This window comes from Anabrus simplex, chromosome 4 (assembly GCF_040414725.1).
Source record: "Anabrus simplex isolate iqAnaSimp1 chromosome 4, ASM4041472v1, whole genome shotgun sequence".
In the NCBI taxonomy this organism is placed as follows: Eukaryota; Metazoa; Arthropoda; class Insecta; order Orthoptera; family Tettigoniidae; genus Anabrus; species Anabrus simplex.
Genome location: NC_090268.1, coordinates 55,411,079 through 55,432,944, shown reverse-complemented (window position 1 = coordinate 55,432,944; position 21,866 = coordinate 55,411,079). Strand labels below are relative to the sequence as shown.

Here is a 21,866-nt window from a genome sequence, read left to right as displayed (position 1 = left end):
TATCGATCTCTGCACATGGTTATGAGGGTGTTTAGGGGTTGTAGTAAGGATGTAAAGGAGAGTGCATATAAGTCTCTGGTAAGACCCCAACTAGAGTATGGTTCCAGTGTATGGGACCCTCACCAGGATTACCTGATTCAAGAACTGGAAAAAATCCAAAGAAAAGCAGCTCGATTTGTTCTGGGTGATTTCCGACAAAAGAGTAGCGTTACAAAAATGTGTCAATGTTTGGGTTGGGAAGAATTGAGAGAAAGAAGAAGAGCTGCTCGACTAAGTGGTATGTTCCGAGCTGTCAGCGGAGAGATGGCGTGGAATGACATTAGTAGACGAATAGGTTTGAATGGCGTCTATAAAAGTAGGAAAGATCACAATATGAAGATAAAGTTGGAATTCAAGAGGACAAACTGGGGCAAATATTCATTTATAGGAAGGGGAGTTAGGGATTGGAATAACTTACCAAGGGAGATGTTCAATAAATTTCCAATTTCTTTGAAATCATTTCGGAAAAGGCTAGGAAAGCGACAGATAGGGAATCTGCCACCTGGGCGACTGCCCTAAATGCAGATCAGTATTGGTTGATTTTGATTGATTCTTTCTGATTGTATTAGACATGTTTGCAAAATTACTAACTAGTTTGATAGAAGGTGGTTCATGTTTCAGAAAGGTTAGTCCAGTGAGGCTCAGCTTGTAAGATTCCAAGAAAATATAGCTGTTAATTTGGATTCAGGAGGTCAAATGGACTGTATTACTATTGATCCATCCAAGGCTTTTGGTAGAGTAGATCATGGGAGACTGCTGACAAGAATGAGGGTTATTGGACTGGATAACAGAGTGATTTCATGGGTGGTTGAGTAGGGGAAGCATTATCTGATGCTGTAACTATCAAGATGCAGATCCCGCAAGACAGTATTATTGGACCTTTATATTTTCTTATGTATATAAATGATGTGAGTAAAGAGCTGGAATCACAGACAGGGCTTTTTGCAGACGATGTTAAACTGTATGGAGTAGTAAATAAGTTACAGAATAGTGAGTGACAGCAAAATGACCTCGACAATGTTGTGATGTGGACAGCGGACAATGGTACGATGGTAAATTGGTGAAAATCCAGGTTGTAAGTTTCACCAATAGAAAAAGTCCTCTCAGTGTTAATTAGTGTGTTTATGGGGTAAATTAAATGGTTTATGCCTTTTTAAATGCCGGGAGTGTCCGAGGACAAGTTTGGCTCGCCAAATGCAGGTCTTTCGATTTGACATCTATAGACAACCTGTGCGTAATGATGAGGATGAACTGATGATGATGATGATGATGACACATACACCCACCCCCCGTATCAGCAAAATTAACCAATTATGGTTAAGATTCCCGACACCACCAGGAATCGAACCCGGGACCCCTGTGACCAAAGACCAGCACGCTAACCATTTAGCCATGGATCCAGACGATGATGGAGTGAAAGTACTTAAATGGGGATCACTGTCATTAGATGTTAATATAAGGAAAGGTCTTCTCAAAATGGTTCATAAATCCTCAGTAGCAGAAATGGTGTATTAATACTTTCTTATTTAGGTAAATTAACTTCTAATGTATGCTTAAAAGAGGGTTTCTTGCTGCTGATAAAACTACCTGCTTGATTTTTTTTAAATTTCTACTTGAAGTCACTGATGAAGAACTGTCATTTTCCAAATATAATAGTTTTCTTGTGTTAGTGTAAGTACTATCAGAACATTAATAAATTATACTTACGTCGGTTCGGATAGCAGTGATATATTTTTTGTTGTGGCATACTTGCTGGCCATTTCAGAGACAGCCTCTTGGAAACTGATTCGTTCTGAATAAAACTGGAACATAAAGTAATCTTATAAGCACAAACTGGATGTGTTCCATGAAATTAATTAGATATTTCCTATAGTAATAGAAAAAAAAAAAAAACAGTATGAGGGTTGGTAAAAAGAGCTAATGGCATCATGATCATTGGAAAGTAAAGTCAACTGAGCGAGTGGCTATGCAGGTTGGGGCATGTAGTCATCATCTTGCCTTCAGGAGATAGTGGGTTCGAACCCCACTGTTGAAGATAGTTTTCTATGGTTTCTCATTTTCACACCAGGCTTTGCCTTAATTAAGCCCATGGTCACGTCTTTCCCGTTCTTAGCTCTGTCCTATCCCATCATCACCATAAGACCTCTCTGTGTCATGTGACATAAAACAGATAGCAAAAGGCTATAAGATCCTTCAGGGAGTAGTACGAAGGTTTTCCCTATGAATATCCTTAGCACAAAGTGGGTAGAGTGACTAATCTGGCTGCCTTTCTCGCCATGGTCATCAATACATGATAATTATGCATGTTGTATATACAGGATTGCCGGAACTGTGGTGTACGGGTAACGTGCACGGCCTCTTACCTGAAGGCCCCAGGTTTGATTCCCAGCCAGGTCAGCGATTTTTACCCGGATCAGAAGGCTGGTTCGAGGTTGACTCAACCTACATGATTACAATTGAGGAGTTATCTGACGGTGAGATGGCGGCCCCGTTCTAGAAAGTCAAGAATAACAGCCGAGAGGATTCGTCGTGCTGACCACATGACACCTCATAATCTGCAGCCCTTTGGGCTGAGCAGTAGTCGCTTAGTAGGCCATGGCCCTTCGGGATTGTTGCATCATGGAGTTTGGTTTATATATATATACAGGGCAGTTTAGCCTAAGCCACTGACAAGTGCAGACGCGCTGAGTGGAAGGTCCCAGGAGTGGGAGAAGGGAGTGCAGGTACTGAGTGCTGGAAGGTAGTGAGGAGTTCACTTGCAATAATTGGTGTGGAGCAATACAGGGCGACCATAGGAGGATGGCAGGGAAGAAAGAAAGAGGAAGTGAAACCAGGAGGGTGTAATAAGGAAATGGAAACGAAAGGAAAATTAATGCTAGCAGCGGCGGTGATAATAATATTGCTATGGATTGGGGGTTCGAGCTGAACCCAGGTCTAGCTTCCAGCGGAAATATGAGCTGGGAAGACATGGAAGCAATCAGAAGAGTTGTAAAAGAGATGGTCGCAGAAGTCTTCCCCTTTGAGCAACTCAAAAATATGATTCAAGAGCAAACGAGGGAATTTGAAAAAATGAAGGGATGATTCCAAGAAAGGGCAGATGACACAACATCGCAAGTGAGGAAAAATACCGAAAAGTTGCAGCATTAAGGGAGAGCATAGGTCGCTTAGAAGAGGAGACACTGAAACTGAAAGTATAAGTGGAAGCCAACACTCTGTGTAAATCGAAGGAAGAAATGTCTATTTATATATGGTGTGCCTGAGGAGAAGAGGGAGGACAAAGTGCTTACAATTTATAAAGTAGTGGACCTAATTCAGGGGAAAATGAAAATTAATTTTAGTCAAGTAGATATAGAAGATGTGCAGAGAGTGGGAAGAATTAGAGGCAACAGGCCTATCAAAGTACAACTGTTTTCTACGTTGATGGCAGATATTGTGGTTGGAAATGTGGGTAACATGCAGAGGGGAAAAGTATGGATTAAGAGGGACATAGGAACCGAAGCGAGCAGGAATGACAAAATTCTGAGAAAACATATGATTCGTGCTAGACTTCAAGGGCTGAGAGCAATTATCAGGGGACAAGATTTAGTGGTGTCAAGCAGCAGCTGGAGCAGAACCTGGTCTGTGAATAGATTGATAGACCTAGAAATTAAGATAAAACAGGATGAAGAAAAAGAGAGAAGTGCAGTGAATAGTGGGGATGATAGACAAGTGAAAGATAGTGATGTAAGAGATAACAAGGGCAATAGGAAGCGGAATAAAGGAGGACAGAGAGTGGAGCTTAGTGAAAGCGTAAGCTCTAATAGTGAAAAAGAAAGAGTGGCAGACAATGGGGTGGGAAGAATTAGAGGCAACAGGCCTATCAAAGTACAACTGTTTTCTACGTTGATGGCGGATATTGTGGTTGGAAATGCGGGTAACATGCAGGCTTAGGGATGCAGCTATGGGCACAGCAAATGAAGAAGAAAGTCAGAGAAGAGAATGCAATGAAGTTATGAAGGTGCAGAGCAGAAAAGATAATGCAGAAGTACCCAGGAAGAGGATTGAAGAGTGTTTGAGCAGAGGAAGGAACAAGAGCTTAAGTGAACTATGGGGAATAAAACGAAAAGATGAGGGTATTGTAACAAGAAGTAAAAACTCTAATAATGTTAGTAAGTAGTTGTGGAAAATACATTTCGGAGGAGAGAGTACAGTGGATATGATGGCAAGTGATTGGTGGTTTACGTGTTTGTATAATGAAACTAAATTTAAGTGTGGAGATGGAGAAGTGACGGAAGATGTAATGGCAAAATTTAAGTGTTGAAAAGGTTGAGAATATAGTGAATTTGATGGTGATGGTGGTATGTGTTGTTATAATAGGTATAGTGAATTAATGGAGTATGTTGTAATCGGTATGCAGTAAGGCACTTTGGAATTGATTTGGAGTGTTAAGTGCAGGATGTGTGAAAAGAAGAGTGTGATAATGGTGACGGTGGTATGTGCTGGTATAATAGGTATAGTAATTGGTATTTAGTGAGAATATAGTGAATCTGATGGTGATGATGGTATGTGTTGTTAAAATAGGTGTAGCGAATTAATGGAGTAAGTTGTAATTGGTATGTAGTAAGGCAATTTGGAAGTGATTTGGAGTGTTAAGTGAATGATTGTGGAGTTGGATGGAGCTCTGGTAGGTAATGAAGTATAAAGAGTTTGATGGTGGTTAGGATGGGTGAAAAGAAGAGTGCGATGATGAGATGGTGGTACGTGCTAGTATAATAGGTATAGTAATTGGTATGTAGTAAGGTAATTTGGAATCGATTGGGATGTTAAGTGCAAGTGAATGATTGTGGAGCTGGATGGAGTTTTTTTGGTAGATAATGTAGTATAAGTTGTAATGGGTATGTAGTAAGGTAATTTGGAATTGATCTGGAATATGAATATGGTAGATAAGGATGAGAATAGTGAATATTTCGTGTATTGACAAATGTGGAAAAGTAATTAGTGGGTTATTTGATGGAGTTATTTGTTTGGAGGTTTGTTTACAACAAACGGAGTGAGCGTGGTATCATTATGAAATAGGCTATGGCAATTTTATGTTATTTGCATGTGAATCTGTGTTTGGCATGATGTAGGAACAAAAGGAAAATTGGTAAAGTAATTAGTGTATTGTTTATTGGATTCAGAAGTGAAGTATGGCAATGTTATGTGAATATGTGTTTGGTATGAATTGTGAATTGAAGGCTGAGAAGAGTGAATATTTGGTGTATGTCAATCTTATGTTATTTGCTGGCAATACATGTTTGGTATGAGTAATGAACTGATGAATATGATGGTATAAGGTTGACAAAAGTGATTAGTTGGTGTAATGATGATAAAAGAATGAAAGTAATTGATGGTGGAGGATTGAATAATTAGCGTAATGATAGATGTACATGTTAGATGATATTTGTGCATGATATGTGTTTGGTATGCATAGTAAGTTGTTGAATAAGAGACGAGAAGGAGGTATGAGCATGGAGAGTTTATGGTGGTATAAAGCTAAGAAAAGTGGTTAATTGGTGTATTGATAGTCAGTATTTGATGCTCGTAGTGTAATTATTAGAACAGATGTATCAGATATAAGAGTATGGTATTAGAGTAAATAGAATAGTAAGTGTGGTATTAGTAGATGTGGATGGAGAAAATGATAGAGGCTAATATACTGTGGTTTAAGGCAGAGTTTGAGACTGGTAAGATTGATTTGTGATGTTATATGTTGGTTGTTATAGAAGAAGTTAGGGGTGAAAGGTGCTAGGGGGTCATATGTGAGAACGAATATAGTAAGTAGGGGTATGTGTTTATTGGAGTTACCTAGAGCTGCTATTAATTGCAGTATGGAATCCTAAACAGTGAAGTACTTGTGTGGTAACAGTGATAGTACAGCGTAACAGATTGAGTAAATGGAAACAATGTCATTAAGAAATTTAAATGTTAGAAGTCTGTCATGTGTAAACATAAAAGTCAGCACACTCAGCAGTAAATGTGATCTTGCCTGGGTTTGCTAAGAGTGGAATTGTGTTCCAGACTAGCTTACTCAGGCAGACAAATCTGGGACATGGTTAATGTTGCGTAACCCCAGCGGGTGCGCAACATTGTCAAGTCAACCGATTACCAGCATCTGTTGCTCATTTTAATATAATTTTGCACCTTTCAGTGGCACATTTCATTTCATTTTAGTTTGTTTTGTTGTGTTTAACCTTGCCATTATAATTTACCAGTTTGTAACTATGTGTGCCGTTAATGCCGCAGTGCCAGGGCCATTGGACCTCCGGTAAGGAGTTATGCATGGCCATTTATCAGTATCTGTTGTTCATATCAATGTAGTTTAATTCTGGCTATAGACTGGACATTGTTACTTTTCTCATTTATCAGATCAAATGGGTATTGTATACTGTAGGTCTGGAGAAAAATAATAAATATTCATATTCATATATATACAGGGTGTAATATTGATATATGATGTATCATTTGAACTGGTTCTAAGCCAACATCTTCAAAAATTTTACTCTTATCTTAATTGATGTAGAAAATAAATCACAAATCTTTGGTCAGTGTTTTTGAGAGGTCAATAGGTACTGGATACTCCTCTTTGCTAAACAGAACATCAACATAACTGTGATTTCCCCATGTTACCTTCCCCTCTATGGTTGTGAAATATTCTAGGTCTTGTGTTTCAAGATCAGTGCACTGCGACCTGCAGATAGGCATGAGCTCTGAGTACAGGCAAAATGGACTTATCAAATCATGAAATATGTGATAAGATTTTAATTTATGGTGAAGCAAGATGTACGCAAAAGTGGGATGGTTATGTTGGGAACATTTTCCCAACTGAAGACACCTAAGTGATCAGGCTATTGTCACTGTTCTTTAGAAACTCTGAGATGACGGACATCTACAGTCTACATTAATTGAAGAAAGGGGTTGTTCACAGCAACAACATAGCTAAGGAAGATGTTTTAGACTTGGTCAAAAATGACCCAGGGAGGAGCACTGGAGGAGTAGCCCATGAGGTCGGCATGTCTCGTGTTGTACATCAAATATTTAGGAAAGAGCACAATTGATGGGAGAATGCTACTTGCATTTTCTCATGGATATGTTACTACAAGGTATAAATAATACAATACCAATATAAATATCCTTTATTGGACATTATATAGGTATTTATATTGGTATTGGTATTATAAATTTACTCATCCGGGACAAATATTTCAGATTCCCTATGGGAATCAATATCTATATGATGAATAATACAATATTCCTTTGAACATACATAGATATATGTAGTTCTTACATGATGGAGTGCCCCCTCACAATCCTTGACCTCTATGCGTGTTTTTAGACAGTACATTTTACAGACCACTGGATTGATTGAAATGGTCCTGTGCAATGGCCAGCTCAAAGCCCTGTTTTAAAAAGCCCCTTGGATGCTTATCCATGGGGCCATATGGAGGAATTAGTTTACAGTAGTGAGGTGCAGGACCATGGCAACCTGCAAAGGCACATATTTAATGCAGCAACCGCAATAAGAAAATCCCACACAGACATGTAAATGAATGCAAGCAAGTTGGCTTCATCATTCCAAAGCATATTTTCGGTCTAGGGGTGGTCATTTTGTACACCTCATGTAAATCAAGAACTTGCTTAAGAGTGCGTAATTGGTCCTCACTGTACAATTTTCTTTTATTTTTTATTCGTCAGCATAGTGATGAGCTTTTGATTTTGTTCCTTGTCATTTTCTATCGAATCATATGTTCACAACTCGGCAGAGCAGTAAACAGACCGTTTTTCGTGGGTCATTTTTCCAGGGCCCGGCCCACCCTAGGGGGCCTGGGATGGAGGTTGAGCTGTAGTTGGCAAAAAAGTATTTAAATGAATAAAAAAGCAAAAAGTAAATGAGATAAACCACCAAAAATGTCTGGTTGTACTTGCAGAATGCCTGCAATTTATTAGTAGTTATCTTTATATTATCTTGTTTTTAAGTAATATAATAGAAAAGGACAGGTTTTACATTGCTCTGAAGAACCAGCACTATTGCTGTCTACAAGGGAAGAGCATGCAGTTGTTGAGACTGTCTGTTTAACTCCCCCTCCTCTGTTTCTCTCGTCGCTCTTCCTTTATTGCTGTAACAATATTAATTGCTTATATTGTCATTTACAGCGAAGCTCTTTGGTTTTCGATCTTAATTTTCTAGTTGAGTGATTGCGTTCATGTAGTAATTACACTATAGTAAGTTTACATGTTAAAGTTTTTTTAACTGATTTGTTTTTGATTTGATTAGTGGTAATAGTATAACATAAGTCACCATGTGCAACTGCTATAAGCTGGAAGTTAAATCGTATTTATCTTCAGTTGAGTAATAATGTATTCTGTTTTCTTTTTAAATATAGTACTAGGCTTACTAGTAAACCATTAATAATTACGTTTTTGAGGCAACCTTTTTATTTAGCATAGGGACCCAAAAACATTAATACCAGGCCACATGTATAATTTAGATAAGTTAAAGTATATTATAACTTATAGGCAGTTTAAGTATTGTACTACACTTTAGGATTGTATTTTCCTATACTGTATGTTATGATCATATCAGGTTGCTAATATATTTTATCTCAAATGCTTACTGAATATTACTGTCATTTCGTTTAGATAAGAAGCTATCCCACCCTTCGACATGGGCTCTGTTGTATGTCCTCCGCTCTCTCCGCTCAGCGCCAGCCAGCCGCACGCATGCAAGCGTGGATAGTTCGAGACTCGACGCGCAGTCTTCAGTGCGCGTGTCTGTTTCGTCGAGTGCGGTATAAAAGGAGGTCCCTGTCTGTCACTCACCAGGGATTCTCCCCAGTGTCCTGCTCCAGAATACACTGTACGTCGAACACGGAGGCTACTCCTCTTAAAAATGTGTCTCGACCAGGTGGACGGAATTCTGGTAGTATGAGGTTTCACCTCAGGTCACTGCTCCAAATTCCCGTTCCTTCATCCACGTTGAGCCACAATGCTGTACTCTACACATCCCCAATCTCACTCAGGCTCCGACACACACATTAGATTCTCTAATTGTGAACTTAACTGTCATTCTGTGCAAGCTCATGAACTCAGACACTTCAAGTTAGAAGGAACTCTATTAGCTAATCAATGCTAGTGAAACTGATAGTTTTCAACTATCACGAACTGAACATTCCTACGAACTATCTTTTCAAGATAGAAGCTAGTGTAAATACCTTCAAAGTGTACATAATATATAGAAACAGAAACTCTCTCAAGCTTAATTATCTACTTTGCTTCAAGACAATTTTATGTTTATTCCTGTAAATTTCTATGTGAAGCAAATAAATAAGTTGTGTTCTTGTAAACCTCATCTTGTTTACAACACAACTCATTGGCGATGAGGTAAAAAACTACGTGCTATCTGCCACCAACTCATTCGCGACGAGATACAAAACTGTGCGCAATCTGTCACTAACACATTGGCGACGAAGTACAACAGTGGTCAGCGTGTCGCCCACTATTTCGCAACAAGGTACAAAACTGCTTACATTCTTTTGTCAACTCATTCGCGACAAGGAAACAAACTCTTACAGTGTATCGTCAACTCATTGGCAAAGTGACACTATACTCCGTAACTATCACATTGGAACCTGTACGGACTCTACCAGCAGTTAGCCTTTTCTACAGTGCAGCCTCCTTCGAACTACGGACAGGCAGCCTACATTCCGAGGCTCTCTCTCTCTCTCTCTCGCTCGCAGCACCTGTCAGGCACGCTTCAGCTTGCTTGCTCTCTCACACACTCCCAGCTGTTCCGGTGAAGGTCTCCCCTCACGCCAGCTCAGTACACGCTGCTACACAAGTTCTTTTCTCTCACGCATCTCAACATGGCTACAGCCGAGCAACTCACTGCCCTATTGCAAGCTCTCCAACAGCAACAACAGCAATTCATGCAGCAACAACAAGCAGCATTGCTCACAGCTATTCAAGCTCTTTCTGTTTCTACACAGCCCTCAGCAATTCCTCCGTTCACTGCTTTTGATCCGGCTAAGGAAGAATGGTCAGTCTATTTCACCCGCCTACAGCAGAATTTTATATGCCATTCCGACACAGATGACAAGCGCCAACGTGCACTATTTTTCAGTTCGGTTGGCAATGCTACGTGCGAATTACTACAAAAATTAAGTCCAGAGGCGCAACTCTCTGAAGTGCCGTTTGCACAGCTCTTGGCACATATCACTGAACACTATGCTAAAGCCCCACACATAGTGGCCGCTCGCTACAAATTTTTTCAGAGCAGGAAGCAACCGCATCAGACTCATGCTGAGTGGATAGCAGAATTAAGAGGTCTAGCTAAACCCTGCCAGTTTATATGTTCCAAGGACGGTTGTGGTACGCCCTATACCGATTCCCTCATTCGGGATATGGTCATTCTGCATACTCCTGAGGACAAAGTTTGTTTTGACGCTGTCAAGAAGAGTAACCCTTCTTTAGAAGACGTCCAGCGTATTGCTACGATATACAAACTTACTACCAAAACTGCCGCAGAAATAGCTTCTACACACGAAGTCGCTCAAGTCTCTACCCCAGCCCGCCAGTCATCTGCTACCTTCAACCGCGCAGCCAAGTCGCTCTCTGCCAAGCATTTTTGCCCGGTTCCCTCTCGTTATTCTACAAGGAAGCCCACTTCTAAAAGCAAGTCGCAACTCCTGCCTTCCTGCAGAGGATGTTTCAAACATCATGAACGTCGTGCCTGTCGTTTTTTCAAAGCCATTTGTGAAAGATGTAATAAAGTAGGACACATTAAGACTGTATGTCAGAGTTCGCTCCGCCCTGCTAAGACTCCTGCAGCGCGCCCGAAGCGTCTACAGCCCCGACAGGACATGGAAGTTGATCAGATAACTCTTATTCTTCCTACCAAGAATTCTCACAAGATCATCGTTCCTCTATCATTCTCTGATCGCTCTATCGATTTTCAGTTAGACACTGGATCACCTGTCTCTATCATTAACCTGGCTACATATCACGACTTAGGTTCACCTTCATGCTCTCCAGCTGACATCCAGCTTGTTACATTTAACAAACGGAAGATTGACATTAAAGGCCAAATCACGCTTCCAGCCAGTTATAAAGGAATTCAGAAGGTCATTCCACTACTCGTAGTCAACAACTACACCGCATCGAACATTATGGGCATGGATCTCTTTAATTTATTCGGCTTCCAGATTCATGACAACGTCAACGTAGTCTCTATTTTGCAACCTATTTCTGATATTACGGCTCTCCTCGAGCAGTTTCCTGAAGTCTTCGACTCTACGCTTGGAACCGCAAAAAACTATACAGCTCACATACAGCTGAAATCAGGAGCTAAGCCGCGCTTTTTCAAAGCATGTCCAGTACCCCTGGCACTTCAAGACCAGGTCACTAAGGAGTTAGAAAGATGGGTAGAAGATGGAATAGTGGTACCAGTCAATTCCAGTCAATGGGCCACTCCACTAGTTGTAATCAAGAAACCTGATGGCAATGTACAACTTTGTGGTGATTTCCGATCTACGATCAACTCACAAATTGACACAGATGTATTTCCAATTCCCCGTCCAGAGGACTTATTCCATCGTCTAGCTGGTGGACAATTCTTCTCTAGAGAGGATCTTAAAGAAGCCTATCTACAGCTACTTTTAGACGAAGAATCCAAGCAATTTCTCACACTCAACACTCCTATCGGACTACTCCAGCTCCAGCGTCTCCCGTTCGGCGTCTCTTCCTCAGCTGCTATTTTTCAGCGCTATTTAGCTCAACTCACCGCCTCCATTCCCGGTTGTGCTAACTACCTTGATGATATTATTGTGACCGGCAAAGATCACCAAGAACATCTCCATAATCTGCGCCTCCTTCTCACGAAGTTGAAAGACAATGGCCTACGAGCGAATCTCGCTAAATGCACTTTCTTTCAGCCACAAGTTCACTACCTGGGACACATCCTTGATAAAAACGGCATTCAACCTAGTGAACGGAATGTCTCGGCGATTGTAAACATGCCTGTACCACAGAACATCAAGCAACTCCAATCCTTCCTAGGCAAAGCGAACTACTATAACAAGTTCATTCCCCGCTTCGCTTCAGTTGCAGCTCCATTAAACACCCTACGCAAAAAAGGTGTTAAATTTCAGTGGTCTCCGCAATGCCAACAGGCCTGGCAAACGATCAACAAAGCCCTTGTTCAAGCTGTTAAACTCACTCATTTTCAGCCTGGCAAGCTCATCACGCTAGCTACTGACGCATCAGATTACGGCGTCGGCGCCGTTCTCTCCCAGAAGGATCGTCACGGACAAGAACGCCCCATCGCCTTCGCTTCGAAGACACTTAATGAGCATCAACGTCGGTACTCCCAGATAGAAAAAGAAGCTTTAGCAATCATCTGTGGTATTCGCCGTTTCAATGAATATCTCTATGGCAACCATTTCCTGATCATTACTGATCACAAGCCTCTATTACACTTATTCCATCCTGGTAATAAGATCCCTGAGCATTCCCTCAGAAAGCTTCAAAGATGGTCCATGTTCCTTTCTGATTATTCCTATCAGATCGCCTATCGTGCCACATCCCAGCATTGTAATGCTGATGCCCTCTCTCGCTTACCAGTAGGTCCTGATACCGCCTTCGATTCTCAAGAATCCGAATGTCTTCAGTTAGACATAGAACTCGAAGACACCGTATCCAGCTTTCCTATTGACGCTACCTGCATTGCTAAAGCTACGGATAAGGACAGTACACTTGCTACAGTACGTACTTACATCCGCAATGGTTGGCCTCTTCAGAACAAACTTCCTGCCCACCTTGCGCCTTATCATCGTATTCAGCATCGTCTTACGACTCGTGCCGGAGTTATACTCCTGGAAACCGGCACCATCTTCCGAGTGGTTATCCCACTTAGTCTACGGCAACAAGTTCTCGACTCGTTACACCAAAGTCATTGGGGCATATCCCGCACTAAGCAACTGGCACGTCAACACTGCTACTGGCGTAGTATTGATGCCGCCATAGAAAAGCTCATCCGCCATTGTGAACACTGTCAAATTAATCAGAACGCCCCGTCTTCTGATCTAGCTTCATGGCCTCCTGCTACTTCTCCATGGGAACGAGTTCACATCGATTTCGCAGGTCCTTTCCTCAATTCCATGTGGCTCATCGTCATAGATTCTCTATCGAACTTTCCCTATGTAGTGGATATGCATTCGACTACTACTACAGAAGCTACCATTCGTGCTCTTCAGAAAATATTTACAACTGAAGGCTTACCTCAAGTCCTAATTTCTGACAATGGACCGCAATTTACAGCTACTACTTTTAAGAACTTCTGTACATATAATGGAATTCGCCATATCCTAGCACCGCCTTTTCACCCTCAAACTAATGGTGAAGCTGAACGCTTTGTACAAACTTTTAAGAAAAGTATGAAAAAAGCTGTCTCTTCAGGCTTAACTAAAGACCAAGCATTGCTACAACTCTTAAACAACTACAGAACTCTGCCCGGCGCTGATAATGTCACTCCCGCACAAAAGCTTCAGGGACGACCTCACAGAACTTTACTTTCTCTGTTGCAGCCTCTTCCGGCCCAGCCTAAGACATCGCCAACAAAGTTCACCGTCAACGACAGAGTCTACATCAAGTCATTCAAGTCAAACCCGCTCTGGTTACCTGGTGTCATCCGCAGATCTTTGGGCCATCGTCTCTACGAGATTCAGACTGCTGAGAAAAACATTTGCCGCCACCAGGACCAGATACGCCTGCGCTACCGTCCATATCCGGCTATTGATTCTCTTGTTACGCCAGATAAATCTATTGCTGAACGAGCTTTAGACCATTTAATAACCATGGGTTCCTTTCAGGACGATGCAGCGCCACTCCACCCAGTCACAGCTCCGGACAATACAACGGAGACATCAGATGCTCCTGCCCAGCATCGTAGCCGCCGCCAGTGCTGCCGCCGCTTCACGCCGTATCGGCGTATTTAGGAGGGGAGGGTGTTGTATGTCTTCCGCTCTCTCCGCTCAGCGCCAGCCAGCCGCACGCACGCAAGCGTGGATAGTTCGAGACTCGACGCGCAGTCTTCAGTGTGCGTGTCTGTTTCGTCGAGTGCGGTATAAAAGGAGCTCCCTGTCTGTCACTCACCAGGGATTCTCCCCAGTGTCCTGCTCCAGAATACACTGTACGTCGAACACGGAGGCTACTCCTCTTAAAAATGTGTCTCGACCAGGTGGACGGAATTCTGGTAGTATGAGGTTTCACCTCAGGTCACTGCTCCAAATTCCCGTTCCTTCATCCACGTCGAGCCCCGATGCTGTACTCTACACATCCCCAATCTCACTCAGGCTCCGACACACACATTAGATTCTTTAATTGTGAACTTAACTGTCATTCTGTGCAAGCTCATGAACTCAGACACTTCAAGTTAGAAGGAACTCTATTAGCTAATCAATGCTAGTGAAACTGATCGGGCCGATGACCTTCGATGTTAGGCCCCTTTAAACAACAAGCATCATCATCATCAAGAAACTGATAGTTTTCAACTATCACAAACTGAACATTCCTACGAACTATCTTTTCAAGACAGAAGCTAGTGTAAATACCTTCAAAGTGTACATAGTGTATAGAAACAGAAACTCTCTCAAGCTTAATTATCTACTTTGCCTCAAGACAATTTTATGTTTATTCCTGTAAATTTCTATGTGAAGCAAATAAATAAGTTGTGTTCTTGTAAACCTCATCTTGTTTACAACAGGCTCCACGTTAAAGGGAGGCCTCATCTTTCAAGTCCTCGTGAAATAAGAAAGAACATTAAATTATACAAACAAACCTGTTAGATAGAGCAGAGCAGAATTTAGTCTAATTTAATTTAATGTATATTTGAGGCGTCTAGTATCAAAACCGGCCAAGTCACTCAAGGCATATTTTTCAATATGGACGAAAAACCTGTAGAGACAAAGCAATGATGGTCAGAAAAGATTTTTTTTCACAGTTATATCCTTAATGGTTTAATATTTAAGTTCCGCTGTTTTGAGAAATCTAACTCATAATTAACCCATCTTTTTTGTTAATTTAAATTTTGACTTGGCCGTTTTTGTTGCAATTTTGTACAATTTCACAAGGTATGAAAGTAAATCTTTCAGTTCACCACTCGGAACAATATCCACGTTACAGCACACATACATACATACATACATACATACATTATCATTATAGACTGTTATGCCTTTCAGCGTTCAGTCTGCAAGCCTCTGAGAATTTACTAAACGTCGCCACAATCCTCGATTTGCAACTAGTGTTGTGGCCTCATTTAGTTCTATACCTCTTATCTTTAAATCGTTAGAAACAGAGTCTAACCATCGTCGTCTTGGTCTCCCTCTACTTCTCTTACCCTCCATAACAGAGTCCATTATTCTCCTAGGTAACCTATCCTCCTCCATTCGCCTCACATGACCCCACCACCGAAGCCGGTTTATGCGTACAGCTTCATCCATCGAGTTCATTCCTAAATTAGCCTTTATCTCCTCATTCTGAGTACCCTCCTGCCATTGTTCCCACCTGTTTGTACCAGCAATCATTCTTGCTACTTTCATGTCTGTTACTTCTAACTTATGAATAAGATATCCTGAGTCCACCCAGCTTTCGCTCCCGTAAAGCAAAGTTGGTCTGAAAACAGACCGATGTAAAGATAGTTTTGTCTGGGAGCTGACTTCCTTCTTACAGAATACTGCTGATCGCAACTACGAGCTCACTGCATTAGCTTTACTACACCTTGATTCAATCTCACTTACTATATTACCATCCTGGGAGAACACACAACCTAAATACTTGAAATTATCGACCTGTTCTAGCTTTGTATCACCAATCTGACATTCAATTCTCTTGGATTTCTTACCTACTGACATCAATTTAGTCTTCGAGAGGCTAATTTTCATACCATACTCATTGCACCTATTTTCAAGTTCCAAGATGTTAGACTGCAGGCTTTCGGCACAGCCTGCCATTAAGACCAAGTCGTCAGCATAGGCCAGGCTGCTTACTACATTTCCACCTAACTGAATCCCTCCCTGCCATTTTATACCTTTCAGCAGATGATCCATGTAAACTACAAACAGCAAAGGTGAAAGATTACAGCCTTGTCTAACTCCTGTAAGTACCCTGAACCAAGAACTCATTCTACCATCAATTCTCACTGAAGCCCAATTGTCAACATAAATGCCTTTGATTGATTTTAATAATCTACCTTTAATTCCATAGTCCCCCAGTATAGCGAACATACTTTCCCTCGGTACCCTGTCATATGCTTTCTCTAGATCTACGAAACATAAACACAACTGCCTATTCTTCTCGTAGCATTTTTCAATTACCTGGCGCATACTGAAAATCTGATCCTGACAGCCTCTCTGTGGTCTGAATCCACACTGGTTTCCATCCAACTTCCTCTCAACGACTGATCGCACCCTCCCTTCCAAGATGCCTGTGAATACTTTGCCTGGTATACTAATCAATGAGATACCTCGATAGTTGTTGCAATCCTTCCTGTTCCCTTGCTTATAGATAGGTGCAATTACTGCTTTTGTCCAATCTGAAGGTACCTTACCAACACTCCACGCTAATTTTACTACTCTATGAAGCCATTTCATCCCTGCCTTCCCACTATACTTCACCATTTCAGGTTTAATTTCATCTATTCCCGCTGCCTTATGACAATGGAGTTTATTTACTATCCTTTCCACTTCCTCAAGCATAATTTCACCAACATCATTTTCCTCCTCCCCATGAGCTTGACTGCTTGCAACACCACCATGATGATTTCCTTTTACAATGAGAAGATGTTCAAAATATTCCCTCCACCTCTCCAGTGATTCCCTGGGATCTGTTATGAGTTCACCTGAATTACTCAAAACACTGTTCATTTCCTTTTTCCCTCCCTTCCTAAGATTCTTTATTACTGTCCAGAAAGGTTTCCCTGCTGCTTGACCTAGCCTTTCCAGGTTATTACCAAAATCTTCCCATGACTTCTTTTTGGATTCAACAACTATTTGTTTCGCTCTGTTTCTTTTATCTACGTACAAATCCCTCTCTGCCTCGGCCCTTGTTTGGAGCCATTTCTGATAAGCCTTCTTTTTACGTTTACAGGCTGCTCTCACTTCATCATTCCACCAAGATGTTCGCCTTTTCCCATCTTTACACACAGTTGTTCCTAGGCATTCCCTTGCTGTTTCTACTACAGCATCCCTGTATGCCACCCATTCACTTTCTATATCCTGAACCTGCTTACTGTCTACTGTTCGAAACTTCTCACTAATCATATCCATGTACTTCTGTCTAATTTCCTCATCCTGGAGATTTTCTACCCTTATTCGTTTGCAGACAGATTTCACTTTCTCTACCCTAGGCCTAGAGATACTTAGTTCACTACAGATCAGATAATGGTCTGTATCATCGAAAAATCCCCGAAAAACTCGTACATTCCTAAAAGATTTCCTGAATTCAAAGTCTGTTAAGATATAGTCTATTATGGATCTGGTACCCCTAGCCTCCCAAGTGTAGCGGTGAATAGCCTTATGCTTGAAGAATGTATTTGTAACAGCTAAACCCATACTAGCACAGAAGTCCAGCAAACGCTTCCCATTCCCATTAGCTTCCATATCTTCCCCACATTTACCAATCACCCTTTCGTATCCTTCAGTTCTATTCCCAACTCTCGCATTGAAATCGCCCATTAGCACTATTCTATCCTTGCTGTTGACCCTGACCACGATGTCACTCAATGCTTCATAAAACTTGTCAACTTCATCCTCATCTGCACCCTCACATGGTGAATACACGGACACAATTCTTGTCCTAATTCCTCCCACTGACAAATCTATCCACATCATTCGCTCACTTACGTGCCTAACAGAAACTATGTTGCATGCAATGGTATTCCTGATAAAGAGCCCTACCCCAGACTCTGCCCTTCCCTTTCTAACACCCGTCAAGTACACTTTATAATCCCCTATCTCTTCCTCCTTATCTCCCCTTACCCGAATATCACTTACTCCTAGCACATCCAGATGCATCTTCTTTGCTGACTCAGCAAGTTCTACCTTCTTTCTTCCATAAGCCCCATTAATATTGATAGCTCCCCATCGAATTCCATTTCGTTCGCCAAGTTGTTTCCAAGGAGTCCCTCGCCTGTCAAATGGGAGTGGGACTCCATTACTCCCATAGGTCCGAGGCTTGCTTAAAGTGTTCTGAGCTCGGTAAATTCATGAAGCAGGATGCTGCCCTACTTGCACATAGTCCAAGTGAGGATCTCTCCTCTAACGGGTTATGGACCACCGGTGAATTGTGTAGTCCTGGCCGCCTGAGCACAAGGAGGGCCACGACTCAGAATATTTCCGAGATGCCCACTCCCATTCCATAGCAACTGGTATCCCGACTCTCAGGACCACTTACTAGGCCACTCAGCCGTTGCCCATGGTTCACGAACTAGGACGTGACTACAGTAACCCACAAACATGAACCATACAGCACACAATAATGACAAAATACGAGCACACCGGAAATAGGATTGCTTTGGCGCCAATGACAGTAAGAAGCCCGCGAATACGTAAATCAGTGTTGCAAACGAACAAAAACTCAAAATATTTTGACTTCAAAGAATATACATTACAAGGAACGATTTTGTCTACTGATATTATCACATTGTTGCTTAATGTAACAACACAAGGTTCCAGACAATAATGCTGCATCATAAAGATTGTCGCTCGTTCCTTGACTTGGCCGGTTTTGAATTCACTGGCTGCATGACTTGGCCGATTCTGTTGCACGACCGAGAATTCAGTGCTCTATAACATGAAGACATGGACGATTTTAAAGCATATTCTTGTTTCACCTGATAGTGCTATACTTCTACTTCAAATTTATAACCTTAACTCATTTTCGTAAATTTTGTGACTTGGCCGGTTTTGATACTAGACGCCTCATTTCAATTATGTAGGGTAGTCCAGTATACCTATATAAAGACTTCGTTAATGTGCTGAACATTGGAGTAAAACAAAGAATAATTTTTAAGACAACTGAAAAACGCATTTTCAATGTTTATTAATTCAAAAGCAAGATACAATGTGAAATAAAAAGCTTAAAACCACTTCAGCTTTTGGAAAACTTAGATTTAATTTTATGACGGTTCAACTTTAAGAAATGTATAAGAAATTTACAAAAAAATCACTTAACATTTTTCTAAAGGAGGTCAACGAAATTTTCTTGCCCGGGGCATTTTTTGGTGAGAGAGGGAGGGAGGGAGGGTGAGGGCACAGTCAAGTCATTTGCCCAGGGCCCAGCAAAGCTGTCTATGGCCCTGCAACCAGGTAGAAACATGTGAGATGTACTGTACGTAGGAGAGTGCTTGGCAGACAACACATTAACGTATATTTACAAATATACTTCCATACTGGGGTTGATTATCAACATAATTTTGTCCTTTAAATCAATCAATCAATCAATCAATCAATCAATCAATCAATCAATGGTGGTTCGTGCATGAAGGGCTTTAGGGTGCCACCCCACCGCCTTTTCAAAAACACTTAATGCTATTTCATTCTGCGATTGATTATATAAAGAGATGGACAAATGTAGCAAAGTTGAACTTATGGTGGTGTGCTGTTCAGTTATACAATGTTATCTTTATAATTTCAGCTGTAAATATTTTGCTTTTCTATTTTCAAGAAAATGGCAACAGCTTTCAGACCGTGGCTCTGTCCAGCACGCTCGATGTTTTCTCTGTAGTCGTGAGGTGTTCAGACTGTGGGAGCAGAGCCCTGAGTAGGTCCCACACTTTGCAAGTGAGTGGGGTTCGGGAGGAACCTGAAAGAACTATCTGGGCTTGTCAGGGGAAGGAAGAGTGCAGGCGGGTGTATGGTCTGTCCGGCAGAGCCCTCAGTAGGTTCCTAGAATTTAGCAATGGTGCGGGATGCAGAATGTGGGAGGAGCCTGGAAGGATGATATCGGCTTGTCAGGGGAAGGAAGAGTGCAGGCAGGTGTAAGAGCTGTCAGCGGAGAGATGGCGTGGAATGACACTGGTAGACGAATAAGTTTGAGTGGCGTTTATAAAAGTAGGAAAGATCACAATATCAAGATAAAGTTGGAGTTCAAGAGGACAAACTGAGGCAAATATTCATTTATAGGAAGGGGAGTTAGGGATTGGAATAACTTACCAAGGGAGACGTTCAATAAATTTCCATTTTCTTTGAAATCATTTAGGAAAAGGCTAGGAAAACAACAGATAGGGAATATGCCACCTGGGTGACTGCCCTAAATGCAGATCAGTATTGATTGATTGATTGATTGATTGATTTAAAGAAAAAAATTTCATTGTTCCGTATTGAAAGTATTAACGTTAAAAATTAAATAATTGAAAAAGAGGTTCAACCTATTTTTTAACGTTGATTGATTGATGGCGGAGCACTCAGCACATCACCAACCACTTTCCAATGTACTTAGGCTTTACCCCTCACATCTTATATTAATTGTTGTTAGAGATTCCAAAACATTTTACAAAACAATGAATTCCATTATAGTGACTATTTAAACAATTCAGTTCTATAAAGGAGCAAAAATAAAAATTCAAAATGTAACCATAATGTGATGGCACTATTTGTAGTGTGATCAAATTGTTTAATACGTTGTCATGCTTTGAAATCTGAGCAAGAAGAGAGAAATTTGGGAGTGCACTGTTTATTTGTTTTCATGAATGTTATTATTATCACTTGTGATTGTGATCAGCGAAACAGTGCAGTTCCATAGTAGTCAGGATTGCATTAGCTGTTAGCCTGTTAATGTGTGTGCAAAAATGCCGTTGTAGTGTAGTTAATTCATTAATTAATGTTGTAATGCAAGCAGATTTCTATTCAGCTACTGCCATCGGATTATTATTATTATTATTATTATTATTATTATTATTATTATTATTATTATTATTATTATTATTATTATTATTATTATTATTATTATTATTCATCTAAAAGTATCATGGTGCTGGTCAGTGAAAACTCAACCAACTGGGGAGGGAAAAGAGATGGCGGCACATCCCTGCCAGAGTAAAATCTCATGAACCGCCACTGCAATCAATCAATCAATCAATCAATCAATCAATCAATCAATCAATCAATCAATCAATCAATCAATGACCTCCATACTCACTAGGTAGGGTGGACAGTACTCCCAGACCATATATCCAAATCTTTTACGTGAGGCTGTAACAACAACAGCAGCAATTTGTTTACATAGGGATTTTGCAAGATGAGCACTGCTATCCTCCTATAAGCTAACTTCCTTCCCTCCTCATCGCTGCTAACAGGCAAAGTTATGTTCGAATTATGCAAGAACTTCCGCTCATCAACCTTGCCTCGCCCTAACTGCCTCTAGCTACAGCAAACTAAATTTGCCACTGCTGCCTGAAGAGTTACTAAAAATGTAAAAGCATTGATTTTTATTTAAACTTTTCAGATAGCTGACAATTTCAGATTGCTTAGAATAATCTTTTCTATTGCTTGTGTCTGAGCGAGTTGGCCATGCGGCAATGCAAATACTTTATATGCATTTGAAGGCCACTAGGATATACTTTTCAATACCACCACATTGAGTCAGCTACAAGAACAAGAGGCAATTAAAGGATACATAAATAGAAATCGATCAATCAACCATCAGTCACTAATGAAGTGTATTTAGGACTGTCACCCAGATGGTTGATTCCCTATCAGATGTTTATCTGGTCTTTTCTTAAATGTTTTCAAAGAACTTGGTAATTTATTCCAATA

At 41.0% G+C, this 21,866-nt stretch overlaps 1 protein-coding gene across 2 annotated transcripts in view; it reads right to left on the bottom strand.

Moving 5' to 3' along the window:
• Positions 1 to 21,866, bottom strand: part of LOC136871609 (uncharacterized) — a 161,608-nt gene that overhangs the window by 57,163 nt on the left and 82,579 nt on the right. For both annotated transcript variants that reach the window (XM_067145064.2, XM_067145065.2), the window contains exon 6: positions 1,747 to 1,841. In XM_067145064.2, the coding sequence (XP_067001165.2) occupies positions 1,747 to 1,841 (95 nt within the window). The remainder of the gene's footprint in view (positions 1 to 1,746; positions 1,842 to 21,866) is intronic.